General features: G+C 51.6%; 1 protein-coding gene across 1 annotated transcript in view; it reads left to right on the forward strand.

Annotated features, from left to right (window-relative positions):
• STK32B (serine/threonine kinase 32B) overlaps positions 1 to 23,012 on the forward strand; it is a 275,458-nt gene extending 252,446 nt beyond the window's left edge. The window contains exons 9-11 of the mRNA XM_008685823.2: positions 1,737 to 1,868; positions 3,778 to 3,842; positions 21,027 to 23,012. Coding sequence (XP_008684045.2) covers positions 1,737 to 1,868; positions 3,778 to 3,842; positions 21,027 to 21,165 — 336 coding nt within the window. The 3' untranslated portion in view covers positions 21,166 to 23,012. The remainder of the gene's footprint in view (positions 1 to 1,736; positions 1,869 to 3,777; positions 3,843 to 21,026) is intronic.
• The last annotated feature ends 1,604 nt before the right edge of the window (positions 23,013 to 24,616 follow it).

Raw genomic sequence — 24,616 nt, forward strand, 5'->3', positions numbered from 1 at the left:
AATAAACCTGCTGGGGGTCTGGTCTCACTTCCCTTGGCTGGCTTCCCTCAGAATGCACACTCTGGAGACGCCAGAGAAATACGCTAGCCTCCTTGGTGGTCCCCTTCTGCCCCACTCCGGCCACATTGACGAAACCCAGGGATCTTGGTGCAGTCCTTCGAATGGAGGCCGTGTGCCAGATGCCTGGGTGACCCTTGGGGCCAACGTGGGTTGTGTCTGTCAGCCTTCTAGAGACGACACGTGCTGCTCTTCCCCAAGCCCACCCAAACACACTCAGGCACACTCACAAGCACACTCACACGCACACTCGCACTCATGCACACTTCCATGCAGACACGTGCAGAGGACCCCTGCTTCAGCCCCACCTGGATGGCTGTGCTTGTGCCCTCTGGCCACACTGTTTCTTAGCCGTGCGCCTGCGCACACGCTGCTTCCTCCTCCAGGATGCCCTTCCTCTCCTTGTCCTCTGGCCTCTCCTGTCCCTCCTCCAAGGCAGCTTCAAACCCAGCAACTGGCCCATTTGAGGGTCTTGGTAACTGCCTTCTGGAAGAGAGGCAAACTGAAGCATTTCCTCCCATGAGACAGGCCCCAGGCCAGCCCCCCACCTCCTTACCCGGAATTAATCACAGCCTCTCTGGTCCTCCACTGGGCAGGTGCGTAGATCAACACGAGCAATTAACATTGTTCTGTTCCAATGCATCTGCCATTCCCCTGAGAGCTTCGGAGGCCAGAGCCCGTGTAGCTGGGCTGGCCTCTGCCTGAGAGAGCCCCAGAGCAATGGGTGGCTCTAGAAGGGACTAGAAGTTCTCAACGTGTGATTGTCACACAGATACAAATAGATGAATGATAATGGTCCAGTGGGATTGAGGGTTCTGCGAGCCAAGCATTGTTCTAAAATTCCATGTCATAGGAGCTTCATGACAGGGAAGTGGTTCTCGTAGGTGGTATTCTCAGGTTAAGTAACTTGTCCACGATTACCCAGTGAGAAATTGACCTCAGGGGTTTATATCCAGAGGCTGCATCGGAATGAATGAATGAATGAATGAATGAATGAATGAATGGTAGATAAATTAGTCTGGGGAAGACTTGGGCCAGCTTTTTGGAAGAGGTCCCTTTGGACCTCCAGACTGTGGGTGGCATAACCACTAGGCTGTATTGCCTGAGGGGACTGGCATCCCTAGTTGTGTGTCAGGAGGGACAACGGCCACCTGGCACCTTGGGTCCATGGTCCAGAAGTCAGGGGGACAAAATTCCTCCTGACCAAAGTGGGTGGAGCCCAGCCTGCCTCCAGCTGAGGGGTAAGAGGGAGCTGGCACGGGAAACTGGAAGGATTATGGCCAGATATAGCATTTTAAAATTAAATTATTAAAAAAGGTAGTTATAGAAAAAATAGTCATAATGTGAGAATGCGTGTGTGATAAAATAAGTGAATAAGTGATATTGGGAAACTGAATTCAGCCTGGCAGAATGAACCTTTGCAGGAAGGAGACTGAGTCGTCCTGTGGATGTTAAGGGGGGTGGGGGGTGTAGCGGGGGCGGAGATATGGGGATGAATGAATGAGGTCTGCAGGGAGAATGTGTTGTTTCTCGTCACCAGGAAAAAAGACGTAACTCTGTACCCCACTGTAGTAGTCAATCACTGTGTGTTGAATGAATGATGGATTGAATGAATGAGTGAAAGTCCAAGGATGGGTGGAACCCAGACAGACTGAGTCTGCTCCCCCGCTTGCTTTCAGAAAGGGAGATTGAATTGTGATCCCACATTCGAACTTGAAGAAATGATCCTCGAATCCAAGCCGCTTCACAAAAAGAAGAAGAGGTTGGCGAAGAACAGGTCCAAAGACGGCACGAAGGACAGCTGTCCCCTGGTGAGCGGGGTCTCGGGAGCGGACCGGGAGGGGAGGAATCCTAGAGTCCAGGGAACGCAGAGCAGCGAGGCTGCTTTTTAGGCAGGTGGAGGCGTGTCCCTTGGCCTCTCCACATACCTTCATTTGCGTCAGTAAAATGGCTCCATTGACGGAGTGGTTCTTACAGCGCGAGACTGCAAGCACCGCCGCAGGTGCGCCTGTCCATTCGCACCGCGGACATGGCCGCGCGTCCTAGGGCCGGAGCCTCATGCATCTCTGAGCAGCACTGGAAGAATCCATGCCGTGCGGGGGGGCACCGCACCGAGCCGGGCAGTCCTGGGCGCCCTCTGGAAAGACTCTGTGATGTGGAGGCCCGGGGGTGGGGGTGGTTTGACTTTCGGGGCCCCAGGCACAACGTGGTGACTTAAAGCCCCCAAAACGTGTTCTCTCATAATTCTGGAGGCCAGAGTTCAAAGTCAAGGTATGGACAGAGCCACACTCTCCACAGAGGCTGCAGGGAGGGTCCTTTGGTGCCTCTCCTGCTTCCAGGGGCTGCCAGCATCCTTGACACCTTTGGCCCGCAGCTGCTTCCTCCCCTACCTGCCTCCTTCGCCACGTGGTGCTTTCCTGTCCGTGTCTCTGTGCCTTCACACGGCCTTCTAAGGACACCAGATATTGGTTGGGGCCCCATCTTACTCTAATAGGACCTCAAAGACCCTGTTTCCCAAATACGGTCACATTCACCATTACCAGGGCTTAGGACTTCAATACGTCTTTTATTTTATTTTTTATTTTTTGGAACATATTATTTATTTATTTGAGAGAGAGAGAGAGAGCTAGTAGGGAGGAGCAGTGGGGGAGGGAGGTAGAGGAAGAATCTTTTTTTTTTTTTTAAGATTTTATTTATTTATTTGACAGAGATAGAGACAGCTAGCGAGAGAGGGAACACAAGCAGGGAGAGTGGGAGAGGAAGAAGCAGGCTCCCAGAGGAGGAGCCTGATGTGGGGCTCAATCCCGTAACGCTGGGACCACGCCCTGAGCCAAAGGCAGACGCCCAACCGCTGTGCCACCCAGGCGCCCCGTAGAAGAAGAATCTTAAGCAGACTCGTTGCTCACCCTGGAGCCCGACTCAGGGCTTGATCTCATAACCTGTGAGATCATGACCTGAGCCCAAACCAAGAGCGGGAGACTTAACCGACTGAGCCAGCCAGGTGCCCCTTGACACATCTTTTAAGGGGCATGATTCAACCCACAACTGCCTATTCCTCCTTAAAAATATTTAAAATTATATTTTACACCTGTATTGGTATGAAGATGAAGATAGCTCTCAGTGCTAAAAGTTCTTTTTTTTCTGCTTATTTAAAAAGAAATCAAAACATCTTTGTAGCCCCTAAAAATATGGTGGGCCCTCGGCCCTACACCTGCTAAGCCTAATGCAGAAGCTGGCCTGGAGGCACCTGCGTGTGCACGAGGGCGGGCGGGGCTCTGCACAGGCGTGCAATATCCACTGGCGTTCAGGCAGCCTCTAAGATGTGGGTTACAGGGCCCTTGTCCTTGGCATCTGTTCTTGAAGAGGAGGAATACCTTTGCACTGTGGTCTGGAAATTCTCCTCCCCCATCCCACTTCTTAATTGGGCCTAATGAACATTCCAGCAATCGGGAAACCAGCTTCATGATTTTCAACCCATATTTCATTCCAACGTGACTTTTAAGTTGGATTTAATGGCTTAAAATTGAGGCACACATCTTCCCCCGCCAGGCTCCCCTTACAGCCGCCCATACCGTTGGGGCTGCTCCAGCCACGTAGCTCACCCCCGGCCCCAAGCATCTGCAGTCCCATTTAGATGCAGCTTTGCTCCTCATCACTCCTTTGTCATGGCTCCCTGGAGGGCGCTCCATCGTTTACGCTCACCTCTCTGCTCTTTGGCAGAACGGACAGCTCCAGCAGTGCTTGGAGACCGTGCGGAAGGAATTCATCATATTCAACAGAGAGAAGTAAGTCCTCGGCCAGCATGTGCTAGACAGAGCCCTCCCAGATGGCAGCGGGTCTGCCTGGGAGAATGGTGGTCACTGCCCCTCCCACAAAGCCAGCCATGGTGTGGGAAGGGAAGCAGCAGGTGGCCCTGTGTTCTAATCCTGCCTCTGCCATGCGAGCCAGGCACTACCTTCAGCTCCCTGGGCCTCAGGGTCTTCCTGAGAAGTGGGGTGGCCGTGGCAGGACTGGGCCGGCCACGGGGATGCCGGTGCAGCGGGGCGGGCTCACACATGGCTCGGTGCCCGAGCTCCGCATGGAAACCGCCCAGGGTCTGCCCTTTCCACACTGAGCTGCCCCTACAGAGTGGCCAGACGGGACAGGTCGGCTCACTTCACTGCGCCTCACTTTCAGCATTGACAAGATGCAAATCCCTCCCTTGCGGTGTGGTTGTTGCAAGGTTGAATGATTGTGGATACCGTGCCTGACAAGGTCGGAGTCCTCATGAAAAGATTACTGTTATTGTTATTATTTTCTGGGGTGAGATGGTGTGGGCTGGCCGTGCAGGGACTACGGCATCACGGGCTGGACAACGCCAGGCTAGGAGGGGCTCGGGTGGGGTCTGAGCTGGTGCACGACCACCCGTACAGGGGTCGGTCAGCAAAGGAAGCAGAAGGCTCAGGCTTGGTCCCCCAGCCAGGTTACCATCAGCGGCTCATCCAGCCGGGGCTGATAAGCCAGACAGGATTCGGGCAGCGGTGGGTTTGTTCCCTGGGCGCCGAAGCCCTGCAGGTGGGACCAGCAGCAGACAGGTTCTATCTGACTGACACCGAACTGGGCCTTGGGCTCGCAGGGCCTCTCAGATACACTCCCGGCCCTGCAGGAGAGCCGGGTGCGTAAGTCCCAGCGGGAGCCCTGTGCCGTCCCCGGGACTGTGCCGATCTCGCTCACAGTAGGTGATGGCAACAGAGGGAACGTCTGCAGCGGGAAACACGGCAGCCCAGGCAGGGGCTCTCACGCAGGGGCCAGGCTCAGCCTGGGTGTCAGGGAAGCTTCCCGAGGCGTCCTGCCCTGCTGAGTCCTGAGGGGCGAGGAGGGGAAGGGCATGGAGGGCCAGGAGTGAGGACGGTACACAGAGAAGCAAAACGTACGCACAGCAGCCGGCGAAGATGTTTGACTTTGGGGAGCATGCATGGGGGCGGGCAGTGGTGGAAGGTGAGGGAACCCCATTCAGGGTTGTTTGGGCCTCAGCCAGTGGGCTGCCAGGCAGGACAGGACCCCATTCTCCGTGAGCCACTGGGATGGGCCTGTCATTTGTCCTGGGCGGTGACAGCTCTCTGACCGGGGAGTGCCAGGGTCAGTCCAGACACCCAGCAGCTGCAGGCCTCACCCCTGTGGGGCCACGTGTGTCTGGTGCCCGTGTTCTGGCGGCAGAACGGGAAAGGCGTCTGTGACCGCAGTCCATCAGACCTGGGGAAGGTGGCCGCTGACACGGGGCTGGTTTCAGGGCTCACCATCATTTCCCTGCCGTCCTGCCGGCTCTGAGGCTCACGGTCCCTCCCCAGCCTAGAAGCTCGGCTCCAGGAACTTTTGCTCAAACCAGCGCGGGGACTCTGGACCAAGGCTCCAGGAAGCCGTGTTCTGGACCTGTGCTCCCTTCAGGTCTGGACGGACGGGTCCTCAGAGAGCACCCTTGGCGGACGTGAGCCTGTGGAAAGCCCGAGCAGTGACGGACCCAAGCAGGCAGCGGCGGCGGGTCGCACTGTGCCTGTGCTGGAAGATGCTTCACTTGGAACCCAGAGAATCCAAATTCTTTCCTTCTAAATGAAGATGAAAATGAGATCGTCGTCCTGTGTTGTCGAGGGGTCGCCTTTGATGGCCACCGCACAGCGGCTTCAACCAACAGGATGGTCTTTGTCACGTGGAACGGTGGATCGATCCGGGAAGTGTGGTAGGATCGCCCAGCCATGCGAAGGCCCCGCCCCCTTAGAGATCCGCGGTCTTGGATTCGCAGTGAGGCCGGCACAGTTAACAGAGTGGGCAAAAGAAACGAAGAGAGGGGAGTCGTCTCCCAGACGGGCTTTCAGCATCAGCGTGTGCGGAAGCAGCCTGAGCCGGGAAAGACACAGCTGACCGTAGGGGGCTCTGGGCATGGGCGCCGAGCTGCGGTTCCTGTGCTCCTGTCCCTCCCTTGCTGCTCATCTGAGCTGCTCCCCACCCCACACACCCAGGGGCCCCAAAGGCTGGTAGGCCCACCCCCACCTGCCACATGCAAGGATCCAGGTGGAGGGCCTGGCTGCGTCCCACCAGGATGCTGTCTGAGCACCACGGCGACCCCTCCACATCCAGCCCCGTTCCCACTCCACGGTGAACATGGGAAAGGTGCCACGTCACAGCCCTCCTGCCGCAGTTTCTCATCTGCACCTGCCTGGGAGGAGCCCATTCATGAGGCACAGTTTCCCCGAAGCCAAGAGTTTTCCTTCTAAGCCAAGGAAAAAAGTGGCACCTGTTCATCCTCCCCCCCCCCCACCCCGTTCCGCAGCCCTGAGACTGCAGCACCGGCCACGCTGGCACTTGGGCAGCTGGAACATTAAACCCTCCGACCTGACATCCGCCAGTGGCCGGTGGCCTGACTGGGGAGGGGAGGCCGAGATGCTGAGCGGGGCTCCCCTTCACGCTCGCTGGGGCCACACCGCCCCGGGCAGCCCCCAGCGGTGGTCAGATTTCCTTCTCCATGGACCAGGCCATGAGCTCCCGGCAGACCGGGCCAGCTCCGCGTATACTGGGCCGGCTCCCGCTGCACAGAGGGCCTTCAAGGTGAAGGGCCCTGGTCACAGGAGCACACATCACACACCCCGGGGGACTGTGGGGGGAGGGGGTATTAGCATTTAGAGTTGTTGCCCCTGTTATGGGTTTAATTGTGCCCCCCAAAAAGATATGTTGAAGTTCTAGCCTCCAGTCCCTTAGAATGTGACCTCATTTGGACAGAGAGCTGTTGCAGATGTAATTAAGATGAGGTCAGTTGGAGGAGGGGGTGTCATTCCCACTCCAATATGACTCCAAAGGCGCAAGGCTCCGGAGGCAGGAACGCCAGGGATGGCCAGCAGCCACCAGAAGCTGGAAGACAGGCCTGGACCAGATTCTCCCTTAGCCTCCAGGAGGGTCTAACCCCACTGCCCCCTTGAGTTCAGACTTCTGGTTTCCAGAGCCAAGAGACGATCAGTTTCTGTTGTAAGGCCCCGCAGATGGTGGCGATGTGTTACAGCCGCCTTACGAGACGGATACCGCGCCCTCTGAGTCAGAAGCTGGCTGGTGAGCGAACAGTCCTGGTGATCGGCATTTTAACCTGCTCCTAGTGTCATTGGGATGCCTTGTCGTTCGAGAACTTCTGCGGAGAGAGACCGAGTGTGCCCAAAGGGGGCCTCCTATGGCAGGTTCTGAGCTCGTCACAAGAATTCCCATCTAGAACCGCAAACCTTCCAGCCCTCTGTCTCTCTTGCTCTGGGGTAGTGACCTGCAGCTCTAGCCCTCGTGGGCTTAAGCGTGCTCCCAAGGGCCTCATCCCTGCATGGCGACCTGGCCCCTGCACAGAACCTGTGTGCTTCCTCAGCCAGAAGGAGCTCTGGAGCAGAGAAAATTCCCCCCATCCCCCCGCCCATGCAATGAGGAAGCCGCCTTCAGCGTGCAGTGCCCAGGGGACGCGGGCGGGCATCAGCCACGCCAGCTCCTGTAGGAGAGTCTCATTCAGTCCTTCAACAGGAAGCCGTTGGACTGGACCCGGAGACACCGAAGCAGATCTAGCAGGACCAGTGCCCTCAGGATGCTTGCAGGTGGCAGGAGAGATGCAGGGATGCAGACATACACGGACCACTGTGGGGACAGAGGACGTGCCCTGGGTCTGACTTCTCTGGATCTCAGGTTCTAAACAGGGAGCAAAATTAAAATGAGCACTGCCTAATATTCTAGAAACACAGCCTATTACTACTTTATGGTCTCAACAGGCAGAGGCCACCAGGCCGGGTGGAACGTCTGCTTCCAGGGAATGGTCCAGGGACTAGAAGGCCTTGGCAGCTGAAGTTTCCAGTTTGAGAAACACACTGTGGTTCATGTCCTCCTATTTTTGGCCAAAGAGATGAGCGCAGTTTTTCCAAAAGGTCTTTTCAATAGCCTATGATAGAATTTTCCAGAATCAGGAGCCCCTGATGAGAGAGGAGTTTCAGGAGCTGAATTTTCTATCCGTGTCATCTCATAAAGAAAGCAGCAGACTTGAAATCACATTAAAGCAACGTTTGAAGGCCCTGAAAATGTTATATTTAAAAAACCGAATACTGCATTTATTATACTTAATAATACTAGTAATCATCATCATCATCATCATCGACATTGGTATATGATTTTATGGTTTGAGATCCCATTTCTTTAATCCGGATTTCTCAGCCTCGGTCCTGTCGACATTTGATGACGACGGACATCAGTGTTCTGATGTGGGGACTGTCCAGTGCATTGTGTGATGTTTACCAGCATCGGTGGCCTCTGCCCGGAGATACCGGTAGCACCTCTGTCGTTGTGACGACCGAAACTGACCCCAGACATTGCCTGATGTTCCCCAGCCTGCAGGTCACCCTGGGTAGGGGTCACGCTTTGATCCTTACTTTCCACACTTCCTGAGGTGCGTATTAAGATTCCCAATGTCTGCAGCTCTGAACTGGGACGCGAAGGACTTGAAATCTCATCCCCCTTCCCCTAGATTCTGGGCTCTTCCTGCCGCGTGTGCTTTCATCCAGATGTTCAGCACACACTGATTCAGGATCAGATACAAGGGGACACGGCCAGGAGCAAGCCCCCCTGTTCTCACGGGGCTCACACTCTGGGAGAATAAGCTTCAGGACCTGAAGGGAGGGGGTACTTCTGTAAGTGGTGTCTTGGGGTCTCTCCAGTGCATCCAGCTGGGGCAGTGGCTTGCATGGAGCGGATGGCCTTGAGGGCACGTTTTATTGGACACCCAGGGCTGAGCGGGGCTCCCCTTCACGCTCGCTGGGGCCACACCGCCCCCCCAGTCTATGCCATGCAGTCTGTCCATCCTTCCTATGAGCCAAGTACTTTTAGCCCCCCAACCCCCCGTTATAGGTGAAGAAGGGCATGTTGAGGGCACATGGCTAAGAAGTGGCAGGGCTGGGGTTCCCTGGAGGTAATCAGGCTCCAGAGCCCAGGCACTAAATCAAAATGCAAAATGGCTCCACACGTTTAATGTTGAACAAGGAATTTCCACTAGCTGCGTAGATATTGTCCGTCGGTGAACCTGGACATTACAGGCACAAGATCGTACAAATTCACATGACAGCAGTCTGTCCTCCTTACCCACCTGAGACAGCACAGTAGCAGCAAGCCACCGCCAGGCTCGGTGGGGGACAGACCAAGGCCACAGAGAGATCAAAACGTGTTGTGACCTCATCCAGCCAGGTGGCCTCCCCAGAGGACCCCGGCAGTGAGATAGGGACCCTCTATTGCGGCCTGGAGCCACTGGGGGAATGGAGGCCAAAAAGCGTGAAGTTACGATTCATTCCAGGCTTGGGAACTGGATGAACGGGGCAGGCTCAGGTCCTACTGCCCTGAGTGCTGTGAGCTTGGGGGCAGGGGTGGTCCCAGCCTCTCTGGGCCTCGGGCTCCGCATCAAGGGCTGGCCTGGGTATCAGCGATCCTTGACTTTACAAGGCTTGTGCCATTTGCAGAGTACTTTGATATCCCTCTCATTTCTTCAGCAACCCATCAGGAAGGCAGGGAAGGGTTCTACCTGCATCTTGCAGATTAATCTGTAAAGACGAGACTTTCTCCACTGGCGCATCCCCTGGCCCGATTGCTAGGAAGAGGCGAACTGCAAGGACCCCGCCTTCTGAAATCAAGGCCAGCACATTCAGGTCCTCTCCGTCCTTGAGATTCCGATTGTATGGTCCAAACGTCATTTAGAGGTGAGGATAGACAGGAAACGGAGCCAACAAACAGCTGAGAGCACCTCTGTTCTAAACTGTGGGGCAGGGGAAGCCCCTGCAGCCATCTGCTCTTTCCGTTATCATCGTGGTTCTATTTGTAGGATTTTTTCTCCCATTTCACACTTAGGGAAATGGATAAAAGCCTAATTCTGACTATGGTGGCGTCTCTGAATCGCAGAAGGCCTCGAGGCTTTCCTGCCCTCGAGGTGGAGGGGAAGAGCCCAGGTGACTGTGTTAGGTGAGGCCCAGCTTTCTGGGATCTCTGCTCTGCTAAGCAAGGTGGTGCCTTTCCAGAGCCCGGGAAGATGGCCAGGGAGAATCAGCTCAGTGACCTGGAGCAGCAGGAGGAATTTCAGCCACAGATGAAGACGGCCCAGCAGGTGCTTGGATTGCAGAATCCTGATAGTTCCGTGAAAACTCGAGATCAGGAAATCACCCAGGAGTCAGGGCCCTCTGCCAGTTCCATCAAGGGGAACTGCAGCCTGATTGAAAAGGGGCCTCTGATCCTGACACGTTCCCTCCAGCCAGTGAAAGACCCGGGAAAATACAGTGTGGTGGGTTTCCAGTGGGCTGACGCGTGGTCCCTGACAAGTAGCCCTGCATCCATACAACCCTGTCTGACTTAGAAGCACATGCTGTCATTGGTCCTCTGAGACTTAGCTTAAGTCCCGTCTTCTTTCCCCTTCGATCAGTTCTCCATAGGAAGACAGAGGTACCTTATTTTGTAGGGGAATATTTAGAGGCCTTCTTAAATCCTTTATGAAATGAGGATGTGTATAAATTTGGAAGTTATAAATAGGATCTAATGGTCTGTTTTGAAGTAAATATTGTTGTTTTAATCCTGCTCTAATTTTCTCTCTGTTACATCTACAAATCGCATTACCAGCCAATTAAATGAAGTAACACTCCCACTATGGGCATATGTTGCAAACCAGGCGTATGCCATGCACTGCGCCAGGTGCGTTTGCATTCTGTCTAAGGTGAGTCCTCACCATAGCTTTGATTGGTAAATGCTGACATCGAGAGAGAAGGAGTCATTTCCCTGAGGTGAGCATTCAGTGTTTTATGGAGCTGGGATCGCACATAGGTTTGGGGTGGCTTGAGCGCGTTCATATTCTTTCCACTCTACTACTCTCGTGCCTTTAACTTTTTATACATGTTGAAACTTTAATTAAAATATCCAAGTGAGGGGCGCCTGGGTGGCGCCGTCGTTGGGTGTCTGCCTTCGGCTCAGGGCGTGGTCCCGGCATTATGGGATCGAGCCCCACATCAGGCTCCTCCGCTGGAAGCCTGCTTCTTCCTCTCCCACTCCCCCTGCTTGTGTTCCCTCTCTCACTGTCTATAAATAAATAAAATCTTAAAAAAAAAATATCCAAGTGAAGCAAAGGAAGAGCGTCACCCAGAATGTACGGGAAAAACGGAATATAAACAGGAAGATGGTCCGAAATACGTGCTTGGGGGCAATTGGCAACTTCTGTTCGGATCCTTATCTTTTTATTTTTTTATTTTTAAAAAAATTTTTTATTATATTATGTTAGTCACCATACAGTACATCCCCGGTTTCCGATGTAAAGTTCGATGATTCATTAGTTGCGTATAACACCCAGTGCACCATGCAGTACGTGCCCTCCTTACTACCCATCACCGGTCTATCCCATTCCCCCACCCCCCTCCCCTCTGAGGCCCTCAGTTTGTTTCCCAGAGTCCACAGTCTCTCATGCTTCATTCCCCCTTCTGATTACCGCCCCTTCCTTTATCCCTTTCTTCCCCTACCGATCTTCCTAGTTCTTATGTTCCATAGATGAGAGAAATCATATGATAATTGTCTTTCTCTGCTTGACTTATTTCACTTAGCATTATCTCCTCCAGTGCCATCCATGTTGCAGCAAATGTTGAGAACTCGTTCTTTCTGATAGCTGAGTAATATTCCATTGTATATATGGACCACATCTTCTTAATCCAGTCATCCGTTGAAGGGCATCTCGGCTCCTTCCACGATTTAGCTATTGTGGACAATGCTGCTATGAACATTGGGGTGCATATGGCCCTTCTCTTCACTACGTCTGTATCTTTGTGGTAAATACCCAGTAGTGCAATGGCTGGGTCATAGGGTAGCTCAATTTTTAACTTTTTAAGGGACCTCCACACTGTTTTCCAGAGTGGCTGTACCAACTTGCATTCCCACCAACAATGTAGGAGGGATCCCCTTTCTCCACATCCTCTCCAGCAATTGTTGTTTCGGATCCTTAATGTTGATTTCCTCCACTTAATCCGGCTCCCGGCCCGCCCCCAGGCTTCTTATGAAAAAGCCTCAGATTCTCTGCCTGAAATGCCTGTTTCGTGGGTTGCACTGTGTCCCTAAAAGGATATGATGAACTCCTAGACTGCCCCCCATACTGTATTTGAGAAGAGGCTCTTTGAGAAGCAATCAAGTTAAGATGATGTCAAACTGAGGGCGCCTGGGTGGCACAGCGGTTGGGCATCTGCCTTCGGCTCAGCGCGTGATCCTGGCGTTATGGGATCGAGCCCCACATCAGGCTCCTCTGCTATGATCCTGCTTCTTCCTCTCCCACTCCCCCTGCTTGTGTTCCCTCTCTCGCTGGCTGTCTCTATCTCTGTCAAATAAATAAATAAAATCTTTAAAAAAAAAAAAAGATGATGTCAAACTGATGAGGAGGGACTGTAAATCCAACGACTAGGGTCTCAGTAAGGAGAGGGACACTGAAAACAGAGGCAGAGACCAGAACCGTGCAGCCGCAGACCAAGGGAGGGCCAGGGTTACGGGCAACCACTGGAAGCCGGAGGAGACAAGGAAGGATTTTCCCCCAGAGGCCTGCTGACACCTTGAATTGCAGACTTCTGGCCTCTGGAACTTCGAGAGGACACACTGCACCCAGTGGCCGGTACTTCGTCAGGCAGCCCTGAGAAACGCACACACCTTCCAGGGCCTAATCAAGGTTCCATGACTGGTGACCATGAACCCTGGATTCCTCCCAAATTTTAACCAAAATTTTAAGCATGCCTGTTAGTCTCAGAAAAGTTATTTTTACAAATAGTGTGAAATAAATAAAAATTGTAGTGATTTTGAAAGGATGGACATCTGACATAAAAAAAATTAGTGATATTTTAATAAATTTTAATTTACTAACATATGTTCCATTGCTTCACCTGGAAAAATTGTGGCCCTGGGAGGTCACAGAGACAGATACCAGCATAAATGCTGAATTCTCTGAGACTGATGTGGCTGCAAGGGATGGAGAGAAAAAGCTAATGGTTTAGGTGAAACAGGATTCACTGGGGGGCTCCTGTGGCCACAGGAAGGGCTGAGGTGCAAGAGTACTCCAAGGTCACTGGGACCCAGGCAGGACTCACTCCTTCCTCCTCCCAGCGATTTCTGTTTCTCTGCACTTTGAAGTCATTTTCTTTTACTGCAAATCAGTTCTTTCCACATAGTGGAAGACACAATGCTAAGAGCTCCAGAGTCTCCCAGCTCTACCACCAAACTCAAGAAAGTGGATGAAAGAGGAAGCTGAGGGAAAGTCAAGAAGGAGAAGGATTTCCAGATCTCAAATTCTAGTATCCCAGGGAATGGCTCTGATTGGCCCAACTTGGGTCAGGTGACATTCCCTGGACCAATCCAATCTGGCTATCGAAGGAGGACTCTGATTGGTACTGCTCGGGTCAAGTGCCTGCCCTCACCCAATCAATAGCGAGGACCAGGGAGATGAGGTCTATTAAAAGGCGGCAGCTGCTGTCTGAACCCAGAGCCACAAGGGCAAAATAATGGCAGTGCTCCCCACCGGGAAAGCGGAATATATAGTGTAGGGTTAATTGAGTCGAGGAGAGGAAAGACAAGGGTGACTGATGGATATTGAAGGCTAGGGCCGATTAATAAAGAAAAAGCAGGCAGTCCCACTTGGCTTCGCATCTGACCCCCTCTTCTTCTGGGCAGGTGAAACATCCTGACCTTACATGGGGCAGGGAGGGTAAGGGGACAGACAGGGCTGACTGCCCAGGTACAGAGGTGAGCAGCCCCAAAGTGGACCCCTAACTCACACCCCTCAACTGCCAAAGAGTTCATTCTGTCCAGAGCCACAGGGTTTCCCCAAGGGAACTGCACTGAGGCCATAATTCATCAACAGACCAGTGTCCAGACCTCCAGATCCCCTCTCTGAGCCTGCACCCAGATCACACCCCCAATCTCAGTGGCTTACAACAACAAAGCTTTGTTTCTTATTCACACTATATGTCTATGGCAAGTCATGGTGGGGGGGGGGGTTGCCGCTCCCACATCACCGTCATCCTCCTCACTCCGGGACCCAGCCTGTTGGTAGTGTCACCTGCAAGCCAGCTCAGACACAGAAGACCAGCCTCACCCTTAAATCTAGAGAGAAATCTGCTTGTGCAGGTGTGCAGGAAGAGACACGTGGCTGGGAAGGCAGAAAAAGCAAAATCCTCCCTTTGAGCCTGGGCTTGGGTCTGAAAAGCCGTGTGACCTACCACCAGTTGCTCATCTTTTTGATGTCCCCTTCTCATCCTCACCAGGGGCATTGTTAATTCTTCTCCAGAAGGTGGGCGTACATATTCAGTGAAGAGGTGATGGAGAACACACTCTATACATCTCAGTCCCCATCACTAAGAAACCTGAGGCTGCTCTCCCTTCCGTTTTCCCCCAGCAGGATCTATTTGCAAAGGTGGGGAGAGGGGGAGAGGATAGTAAGATAATCTGCTACATTTGCTGTATCACACTGGTGGTATAGCGGCTCTGTCCGAAGACTCCCTCAGATACGTTTGCTTTAGGCAACCGCAGATAAAACAGACAGAATTTTAATGCTTCTGGCCAAAGGCTGTTATTGAATTTGTGAGATAAGAATTGCATACAAGGTGATCTTCCCAGTAAGTGATGAAGTTTGAAAGTAGAACAGCCAGTTATACTGAGTCTTTGCTTAAGGAAGAGTCTTTCTGGTCTTGTGTTTTATCAGTCAGAATCCCAGAGGAAATTCTCCAAGGAGATGTTAGTTGAGAAGACCCTCTGTATGTCCCACCGCTTACACACAGGCTAGTGCGGTGGACTGGGGCTTCACGGAAGCCAGGAAGAGAGGGGAAGGGAGAGACCATTGGGGACAGGGCTACCTGAGCTGGAATAGCGACCTTCCAGTGTCCCCAGCAGCTCAAGGAGACCGTGCGGGGAGGGCCTGGGGAATAGATACCCCAACTTGACTCCCCTTGCTCCTCCTGATCTCTGCGGGGATCCCCACTGGCTAAGCGAGCTGAAGCCAAGGACTTGGGAGCTCCCCCCACACACCCCAAGTCAGATTTCCAGGCACTGAGCAGGGCTGAATGAACGTAGGGGACAATGGGAGATGGTCAGCCCAGGAATTAAATTCTAAGAATTAAAGAGAGAGAATAATTCTAGAAAACACACCAAAGGCCAAAAGGGAGCAGCTGTCGCAAGCAGATTTCTGTTTGTTTCTAAGTGGAAGACGTTTCTAAGGGTCTGAGCTGTTCCTCCACGCAGAAGGCTGTCTTGGGTGGTGGGTAGCAAGATTTTGCTAACAGTGGTCTCTGCTAGGGGTGCTAGAGAAGGGATTCTTGCAGTGTAAACACAAGGAATTGCTTTCTTCCCTTCAATAGCCGCCTCTCAATCCTAACCCGACAACCTTTGCTCAGTTTGGCGTGTGCCCTTCCAGAACTTTCTTGTACTTCAACTCTGGTGTTTATGAACCACAGAGAAGCAGTATACATAATAGCGAAGAGCACAGACTCTGGAGTCAGACTGCTGGGTTTTGAATACTGATCCTTGTGAGTTTTGTGACCTTGGATCTCACAGTAGTACCTCAGTCTCCTCATCTGCAAAATGGGATGCAAATATCTACTTCCTAGGATGATTGTTAGGACAAGGGAGTTAACACATGTTAAGTACTGAACAGCCTCTGCCACAGAATCCTGACTACACAAGTGTTTGCTCATATAATTCATTATATACAAAATTATCAGACCATATCCATTAAGTGCTGTGTCAAACATCGTTTTGCCTTAATTTTTTTTAATAACACACACACACACACACACACACACACACACACACACACAGTAACAAGCTATCCCAACTCCCTCAGCTACAAGAGAAAAAGCTCCATGCATGTTAACTCATGTGAACTGTTGCCCACAAGGGCCATGACTCACCAGTTCTGCAAATGGCAATCCAATTTTTGTCCAGCTAGGATGCCCTCTTGCTTCATTTGATTACGACTGGCCTTCTTTCCCCCTTGGGATATTGACACAGAGTCTACCAACCTGGGCAGACACCCTGCCCAATAGAGAGTGGGCATTTATTCCTTTATTGGCCCACCCATCCTTCCAGCCACTTGGTTTGTGCACCTGCTGTGGGCTGGGTGCTGAAAAGACAGATGCCTTGCCGTGGCCCCTTTCAGTGGATGAGAGACACACAAGGCAGGAGACCTAGTTCCAGTCTCCAGTTCCATGCCCTGGTCTTCCCTGGTTTGAGGGCCCCTCTGCACTCCGCCACAAATGCTGGGGGTAGATTCTCGTACTCAGCCTGTTGTCCTATTTCACCCACTTCTGGGTCCTGACCCTCAGCCACTCCTTGTGTACCCCATTCCAGCACCCTCTACTCCTCCAGTTCTTCTGCCCTGACCCCCTCCCCACCCAGGATGTGGCCTGCAGAGCCATCTCTGGGGACCTCCTTGCTGGGAGACATTCATCAGAACTATGGCAGGTAGTTCAGTTTTACTTACTGATCCTCAGTTTCCCCATCTGCAAAAGGGGAGGACCTCCACACTGTGGTCATCATCATAAAAATAGCTGCTCTTTGCCTGGGTGGCTCAGTCAGTTAAGCATCTGCCTTTGGCTCAGGTCATGGTTCCAGGTTCCTGGGATCGAGCTGCGGGTCAGGCTCCCTGCTTAACAGGGAGTCTGCTTCTCCCTCTGTTATATGCCCCCCACCCCAGCTTATGTGTTCTCTCTCTAATAAATATATAAAATATTTTAAAAATACATGGCTTCCCTTTATAAAGTACCTGCTATGGGACAGACAGGCGGATAGCACACAGTGGTTCATCTTCTCCCATCCCTGTGTTACAGGTGAGGAGAGAGAGGCTTGAAGAAATTGCTAGTGCCCAGCCAGTGATGGTGAAGCTGGGCCTCTGACCTGACTCTGCAGACACTCGCAACCCTGCACTGTCCCACCATGCCACTTTGCCCCTCCAGCCACGTTTCTACACAAGCCAGGAAACACACACGGGGAGGGCCAGTGGAATGCTAGGAATGGGTGTGAAAGCACTTTATGCTGACTGCATACACAAAAACCGGGCTCTCACATCAGAGGCCAGGCCTCACCTGCAGAAAGTCCGCAGCAGCTGTTGGACCCCATCCTGTGTGTGTGAAGTAGCTTGATTGGAACTGACTTTGATTGCTAATCACTTTATTTTACTCTTCAGAAATGCTTTGCCTTTGAAATATACCTCCAGCCCGATTTATTACGTATTTTAATGTGTGTCCTACTCTCCTTGGTCAAGGTTCGCTATCTCAGAGCGCTTTCCTTCTGGCGTCTGATAGTAGAGTTCGGGAGGTTGAGGGAACTCATGTCCGTCACTCGGAATTCTGGCCACAAAGCTGACAATTAATTTGATAAGTTGGCTGAGTAAATTAAATGTTCCTGCCATTGCAGAGATAACCAGCCAATTTGCATCAACACATTGAGCTCTGCCTAGTAGGATATGTAAATCCTTTTTCATCTCTTCCTGAGTTACAGATAACTGAGCTGTGGGCTAGTCATAGAAGTGAGCTCTCAGAGCCACAATCATAATGGTTTCATATCTCTGTCTTGGTTCACAGATTCCTAATTTGAGCAACATGAGCCTTTCTAATTCCTTCAGAGCGTGGAAAAATCATTCCATGCTCTCTTCCGTCCAGGTCAGGATTTGAATGGCACAGGAGTCAGTGGAAAGAGCAGGGGACTTGGAGAACGATAGCCCTGGGTTTGAATCCAGCCTCCCAAAGTCACATAGCTAGTAAGTGGCAGACACAGGGACAGAAACAGCTTGACTCAAAGCCCAGGCCCTCCGTGCTATGCTGTGCCACTTCCTTCCAGCAAAGATTTCATCACAGGGAATGTTCACTGTTTGCTCTGTGTCCTGCTCCACAGCCCGTTCCACTGGGAGCCACAGACAGTGCTGGTGGAAGGGGAGGGGACTGAATGGGTGGGTGAGTGGGTGGAAGGTGGATGGACATCGATATGATGGGAGGGTGGTGGGTGGATGGATGGATGGATGGATGGATGGGCAGATGATGACTAGTGATGGATGGGGGTGGGTGGGGAATAAGTGGGGAGATCCACAGATTGATGTATAGTGAATAGATGAAGTGGATGGATGGATAGGTGAAAAGGTAGATGAGGTGGATGAGGAGTAGGTGGGAGGATAGACGGATATATTGATGGATGTGTGGATGATGAATGGATGAGGTAGATGGATGGGTGTGTATATGAGAGGTGGGTGGGTGGGTGGTAAATAGGTAAGTGGATGAGGAGTGGACAGGTGGGGCTGGGAGTGGGACAGATGGGTGGACATATGGAAGTGGATGTATGGGTGAGTGGATGGATGGATGGTTGGATGGATGGATGGATGGATGGTTGGATGGATGGATGGGGTAGATGAATGGGCAGATGGGTAAGTAAGTGGATGAATATATGGATGAGTGGGTGGAGAATGGATGGTGAATGGTTGGTGGGTGAGTGGGGGTGCAGATGTAGTGGGAAGAATGCAGGCTTTGGTGTCTCCCAGAACTGGATTAGAATTTCAGCTCCATAGGCTATAGGTGGATGGATGGAAGCCTAGAGAAAGGTCTTTCTTTCTTGATTCAACCACATTGGTTCACACTGAATCTGATGAAAGATTGCCAGGGGGATGACCCATACCTCATTCAGTTAATGCTGTAGGGTCTAGTACTCATGGTCACATGTATGGGGATTTGAAATTACTAGTTCTACTCTAAATAACTCTGGCCAAAAGAAGGAGCCAAAGTGCCTAAGCCATCAGCTCCAGAAAAGATGCTGGTCCAGGCTGCAATGTTCTACTCTACCCTCTATGGCTTACCCCACTCATGTCCCTTCATTTCAAATCCTTGTCACTCCCCCCTGCTACTCCCATTGCACACCAATCCTTAAAGTCCAGCTCAAATGCTGCCTTCTGCAGGAAGCCTTCCCTGACCTATACAAGACTTCTGAATCCTTCTCTCCCTCATCTGCTCCACTCTTTATTATGCAACTTTTGAAGCTATACTTTGTGTCAGAGAAGTACAGGAGTCTAGAGACAGCAATGATCTATGCTATGTTTGAGCATTTAAAAGAAAATCCTAATGGGATGCACCTTTATCTTGCGATACACCCGGAGAATTATGTGGCGTTACATTTGTGAACCAAACAGGGAGTACAGGCGTTTCCCATTCAGTTTCTTAGCCGTTTGAGTTTTCCCTAGTTTTGGTCTGATTTTCTTTCCGGAGGTGCCTGAGAGAGTCTCCTAGGGTAGCGGGGAGGACAGAGAAGAGATGGGGGGGAGTTTCCGAGGCAGTTCCTAGCCCTGCCCAGGAAGTCTGCTCACCCCCTCTCCTCGCACTAGACTCTCCCTGCCCCCCTACTTTGCCCTCTGGATCCCAGCCTGCCCTCTGGGTGCTGACCCCTCCTCCACTAGGATGATGAATGTTAACCCTAACCGCCCTTCCCAGGTGTGCTACCCAGGCAGCCACAGCCTCGGGTTCAGAGGGACCACATACCTGGTCCTCGTCCCTGTGGGTGGACAAAAGATAGGAGGCAGTGGCCACCAAGTTTATGGTCTTCAAAATACTGTGTTGCTGCTGGTACTTCAGCGTAACCCGAAGGACTCACTCAAATCCTGACACTATTGAGAATACTAGAAAACGCCCCTAAGCGTGCATGGATGCATATGCAAGTGCGCACGCGCGCGCGCACACACACACACACACACGCACACGGGTCCTGTGACCCGTCGAGACCGTGGACTGTGTTGCAGTCATCAGGGGGTCATCTCTTTCACCTCCAGGCAGTAGGTCTGCACCCTGTTTGACAGAACCTACTAATGTGAAAAGTAAATTTGGGCTGAATCCTGCATTTTTCAGAATGAGAATTGTGGCAATCTTACTATTTCCAGCCTCACAGTAGATAATTCGCACACATTCTCTGTGATCCCCTTAGCCTCCTCCAAGTGAATGCTAGAATCCCAGGTTTAGATAGGGAAACTGAGGCAAGTACTGAGAGCTGTGTTCTTCATGCTTTCAGACTTTTAGCTCTCTCCTTAAATGTCTCCATTTTATTTTTTGCCTGTACCGCGCATGCTGTGACAGCTGTGGGAAGAGAAGGATGTTGACATCTTAGATCATGTGGAAGGTGACCAGGAGGCCTGCTGTTAAGAAATGCAGTGTTTAGGGGCGCCTGGGTAGCGCAGTCGTTAAAGCGTCTGCCTTCGGCTCAGGGCGTGATCCTGGCGTTCCAGGATCGAGTCCCACATCAGGCTCCTCCGCTGGGAGCCTGCTTCTTCCTCTCCCACTCCCCCTGCTGTGTTCCCTCTCTCACTGGCTGTCTCTCTGTCACATAAATAAATAAAATCTTTAAAAAAAAAAAAAAAAGAAATGCAATGTTTAGAATCATGCTTCTTAACAGTTTGTCACGGGCCATTTTGTAAGGCTGGATGCCCATCTGTTTGGATATATATTTGGCAGATAATTTGATTAGTGTCCATTGCCCTGTTTAGACAGTAAATTCTTAGAGGACAGAGAAGATGACGACGTTGCTGGCCAGGGTTTCCCCTGCTCCCTGGCACGAAGGCTGGTACAGTGGGCGTTCAGTACATACATGTGAATGAATGATGCGTGGGGCTCATCACCTACACTGATGGCAAATTACACGCATGATTTCCTATAGTCTTCACAGGGAGTCATAAGGCAAGAATTGTCATCTCTGTTTTACGTATGGGGAAACTGAGGCTCTGTTATTAACACAGGAGTGCACCTGACCCAGGCTTCGACCCCAGGCCTGCCTGGCTCCAGGGCACCACACTCTGGCCCGGGGAAGGCGTGGGTAGAGGGCTTCCCAGTTGCCCTGTTTGCACAAAGGCGTCTCCTGGACATCCTGCCGCCCCCCTGTTCTGCATCACCATCTCAGGCCTGTGCTGTGTTTGTTTGCAGGCTAAGGAGGCAGCAGGGGCAGAGCGGCCAGCTCTTGGACACAGAAGGCCGGGCCGGGAGCCAGACCCAGAGCAAGATCCAGGACGGATGCAACAACAACATTCTGGCCCACGCCTGCTCCCGTGGCTGCAGCAGCTAAGCCACCACCTGCGACCACCTGACCGGACTGCGCACATCTCTGTCCTGCCCACCGAAACCCCTCTCTGTGCCACGATGGTCCCTGTCTCACCCCTGATGACATCAGATGCAGAGAGAGCCTTGAGCTTGGAGCTGGGAAGCCCAGGTTCTGGTCCCAGGTGCCAGACTGATTCTCTGCGTGGCTTTGGACAACCTTGCCCTTCCTGTGCCTGTTTTTTGCATCTGCCAAAGGGTTAAAACAACTCTCTGTCCCACCTCTATCTGCAAGGTTATTGGGAGAAACCAAATGGGGAGCAGACGTGCAAAACCTGTGACATTTATGAAATTGCTTACACAGGCAAAAAAACCAACTTGATATTCGAAGTGCACTCCCAACTTTGGGGAGTAAAGCAATTAGACCATCCCAACTTTGCAATTCGGTCCATCATGGCTCATCACACAGCACTTTTGAAAATGCAGCCCGGTGGCAAAATAAACATGCCTGCGCCTGCCCTTTCAACGGGAACACCAGTCCCAAATTCCGGAGCAAAACCTGAAGTGTCTTCGTTTGCCTTCTCTGCCAGGCCAGTCTTTCTGACCCTCGAAGAGGGCGTGGCCTGCACACCAGCCTGGTCCCCGGGGTCTCGATGCTCCAGGTGCACGTCTGCCCTTATTCACAGAAGACTGCCTCCCACCTGTAATTTCAGCAGCTCCCCACGCCCACCCCACGCCCTGCGCCGGGGTGGCAGGCAGATGCCCTTCAGAAGGTCAGGTCCCTGACTATCAGTCACCCCTATCGAATACCATCAGAGTTCCTCCCAAAACCAGTCCCACAGCCAAATTCTGAGTCCCCATCCCTCCTTCTAGGTGTTTTTCCTGCGAAGGGTATGGTCTCCTCAGCATTGTCTTAAAGAGGGTCCCCAAATGCCATTGATGAGGTGGCCCTGTATTGATGGGTGAAGAAGCATGGGTGCCTAGGAAGTTCACTCTGGAAGGACAGTAGACTCACACAAGGAACAAACTGCTGAATGACCTGTTCGGGGAGCGCTCGGGCTCTGAATGGGGAGCAGCTGTAGCACCAGGGACAGAGCTCAGACTGGAGTCAGGCTCGCTCGGAATCCAGCCCTGCTGTTTACTAACCGGAAGACCTTAGGCAAACTGCATAATCACTTACGTGTCATTTCCTTGTTTTGAAGCGGTGATGACAAAACCAGCCTTGCACGGTTGTTATAGGGCCAACAGCATCCGGTGCATGACGCACCCAGCGTGCACCGCTCACTGGATGGTAAGCACGTTTTGTGGGCATCACCATCATCGTCTGGAGAAACTTTGCTGTGTCGCTCATTTAGCAGGTCACTTTCTGTAGAAATAAGCTTGGTGTTTAGGATTCCTTGAACTTTTCTCCTGGAGTCTTTGTCAAAAGTTCAAGTGTGTTTTTATTTTTTCTTCCAACTTCTGGTTTTTATTTTTTACATCACGAATCCATCTTCGGGGCTGTCGAAGTCATCTCTTGGATATCTTAAGAGACATTTTAATGGATGGTGTGGTTTTATATTTTTATTTTAAAGACAGGAAATGGTCATTATTTTCCTTCTTTGAACCAAGCCTATTTCTTGGTTATGTTGCCCACATAAGTCTACTTGTCTTGCACACTTGTCACTCTCTGTCCCCCATCAGCACTGTCCTGTTCCCTCCAGGAAACCACAGAGCTGCTCCTCTCTTCACTGTGACCCGGGCAGCACATCAGAATTCTCGCTGGGATGAATTTGTGAAGTAGGGGGCAGGAGCTGGAAGCAGCCCGAGAGACGCTGGGTTTCCTGGCTATGTTTAAGTCAGTGTTGTCTCTTGTTCAGAATAAACTATTTCTTGGACATTCCTTCTTATAACTTTGTTTTTATTTGGGGTTGGGTGGGATGGGCAATGTTCCTCTGAGTCAAAAGGCTCAAGTTGAATTAGAAACCTAAAGATGAGAAGGGAAGGATCCCAAGTTGGTGATGCATTTATTTTACTCACTGAATACAACCAAACTTGGCCATTCAAGACTCCATCCAACTTGATCACAATTTGTATTATTATTACTACAACTATGATCACCATCATAACGATGATTTTACACTAGAAAGGTGTGATCTATTTATTGGCAGAAAAACTACAGAAAATTTTCCACCTAGATGAAAACACTCTTAAATGTCAAATTCCCGCTCAGACCTTTATACAGCACACATGTGGGCGCAACTGAATGAGCGTTTGTTTTATAGCACAGACTTCTCGATACACTGCCTCCGTGCTTTTGCCCACCCTGACATCCCTACCTGGGATGCCTTTCAACTCCCATCTTTGCACGTAAATACGTGCTTCTTAAGGGTCAATTCCACCTCTTCCATGATGCCTTCTGGTCTCCTGGCAACACTAACAGTAGGGCTACTTTTGCCCACGGCTCATCCTCCTTGCCTTCAAGCCCCTAAGAGAGGCCAGGTCCTCTTCATGGTTGTGTCCACACCCCACCCTCCATATTCCAGTCCCAACACTGCCTGGTTCATAAGAGGTAATCAATAATTTTGGAATGAGTGAGATAAGAGCAAACCCAACACAAATTGGGCTGGGCTGGGTGAAGTTTGCTTTTGGCATCCTCCTGTCTCCTGTCTGGCCCCACTGCCACTTCCTGGGGCTTTTTTCTCTCCAGTTCCCAGTGCTGCCCCACCCCACTCAATGGAGTGCTCAATCCCTGTCCAGCCCCCTCAGAGACATCATTCCTGAGTTCCAAGTTCCGAAAGAGTTTTCCCTTCTCCCTCATTCAAACCCCCATTCCCAGGGTACGTAGCCAGCCCAGTACTGCTGAGCAAGCAATCTGATTAGAGAAATTTGAACCCAAGCAAGAATTTGCATTAGGATTTTGATTTGAAATCTAGGCATCATAGGAAAGTTATAGACTGGTGGTGTCAACAGGGCTCCCCCGCCTCCTCTGGAATATACTGCAGCCTTCTCATGCCAGTGAGTAAAAACGATTCATATTTAGAGTAACAGTAATCCCAAAGCTGGATGCTACGAGTCCCTTCCCGTTTACCGGCACATATTAGAGTATATTGTCCCAAACCCTCCTCCCCACTCCAGGCTGTGAACTCCCATTGGGGTGGGCTATGCACAGGTAGCCCCCAGCACAGAGCTGCCTTTAGGCAGGTTCTCAGTGGATGTGGAAGGAGTGCACACACCCCCATCTTGGCGCCCAGCTCTGGGGTCGTTTAGCAAATGCCTGTCGCTCTGATGATTCAGCTCATGCACTGTGCCTCTCACCATTTCCTCTTCCAACCAGGAGCATGAAATCATGGTGAGGTTTCTCTCATGTTTAATTACTGACTGTCACAAAACACGAGTAGCTTTTTCTTCCTGGGTAATCATGGACAAACATGATTAATGGATTTCCCTCTCAATGTCTCTGCACTTTGTGTTGATCCCCCATCCCCCAAACACACACT

This window comes from Ursus maritimus, unplaced genomic scaffold (genome assembly GCF_017311325.1).
Source record: "Ursus maritimus isolate PB19 unplaced genomic scaffold, ASM1731132v1 scaffold_8, whole genome shotgun sequence".
Lineage (NCBI taxonomy): Eukaryota > Metazoa > Chordata > Mammalia > Carnivora > Ursidae > Ursus > Ursus maritimus.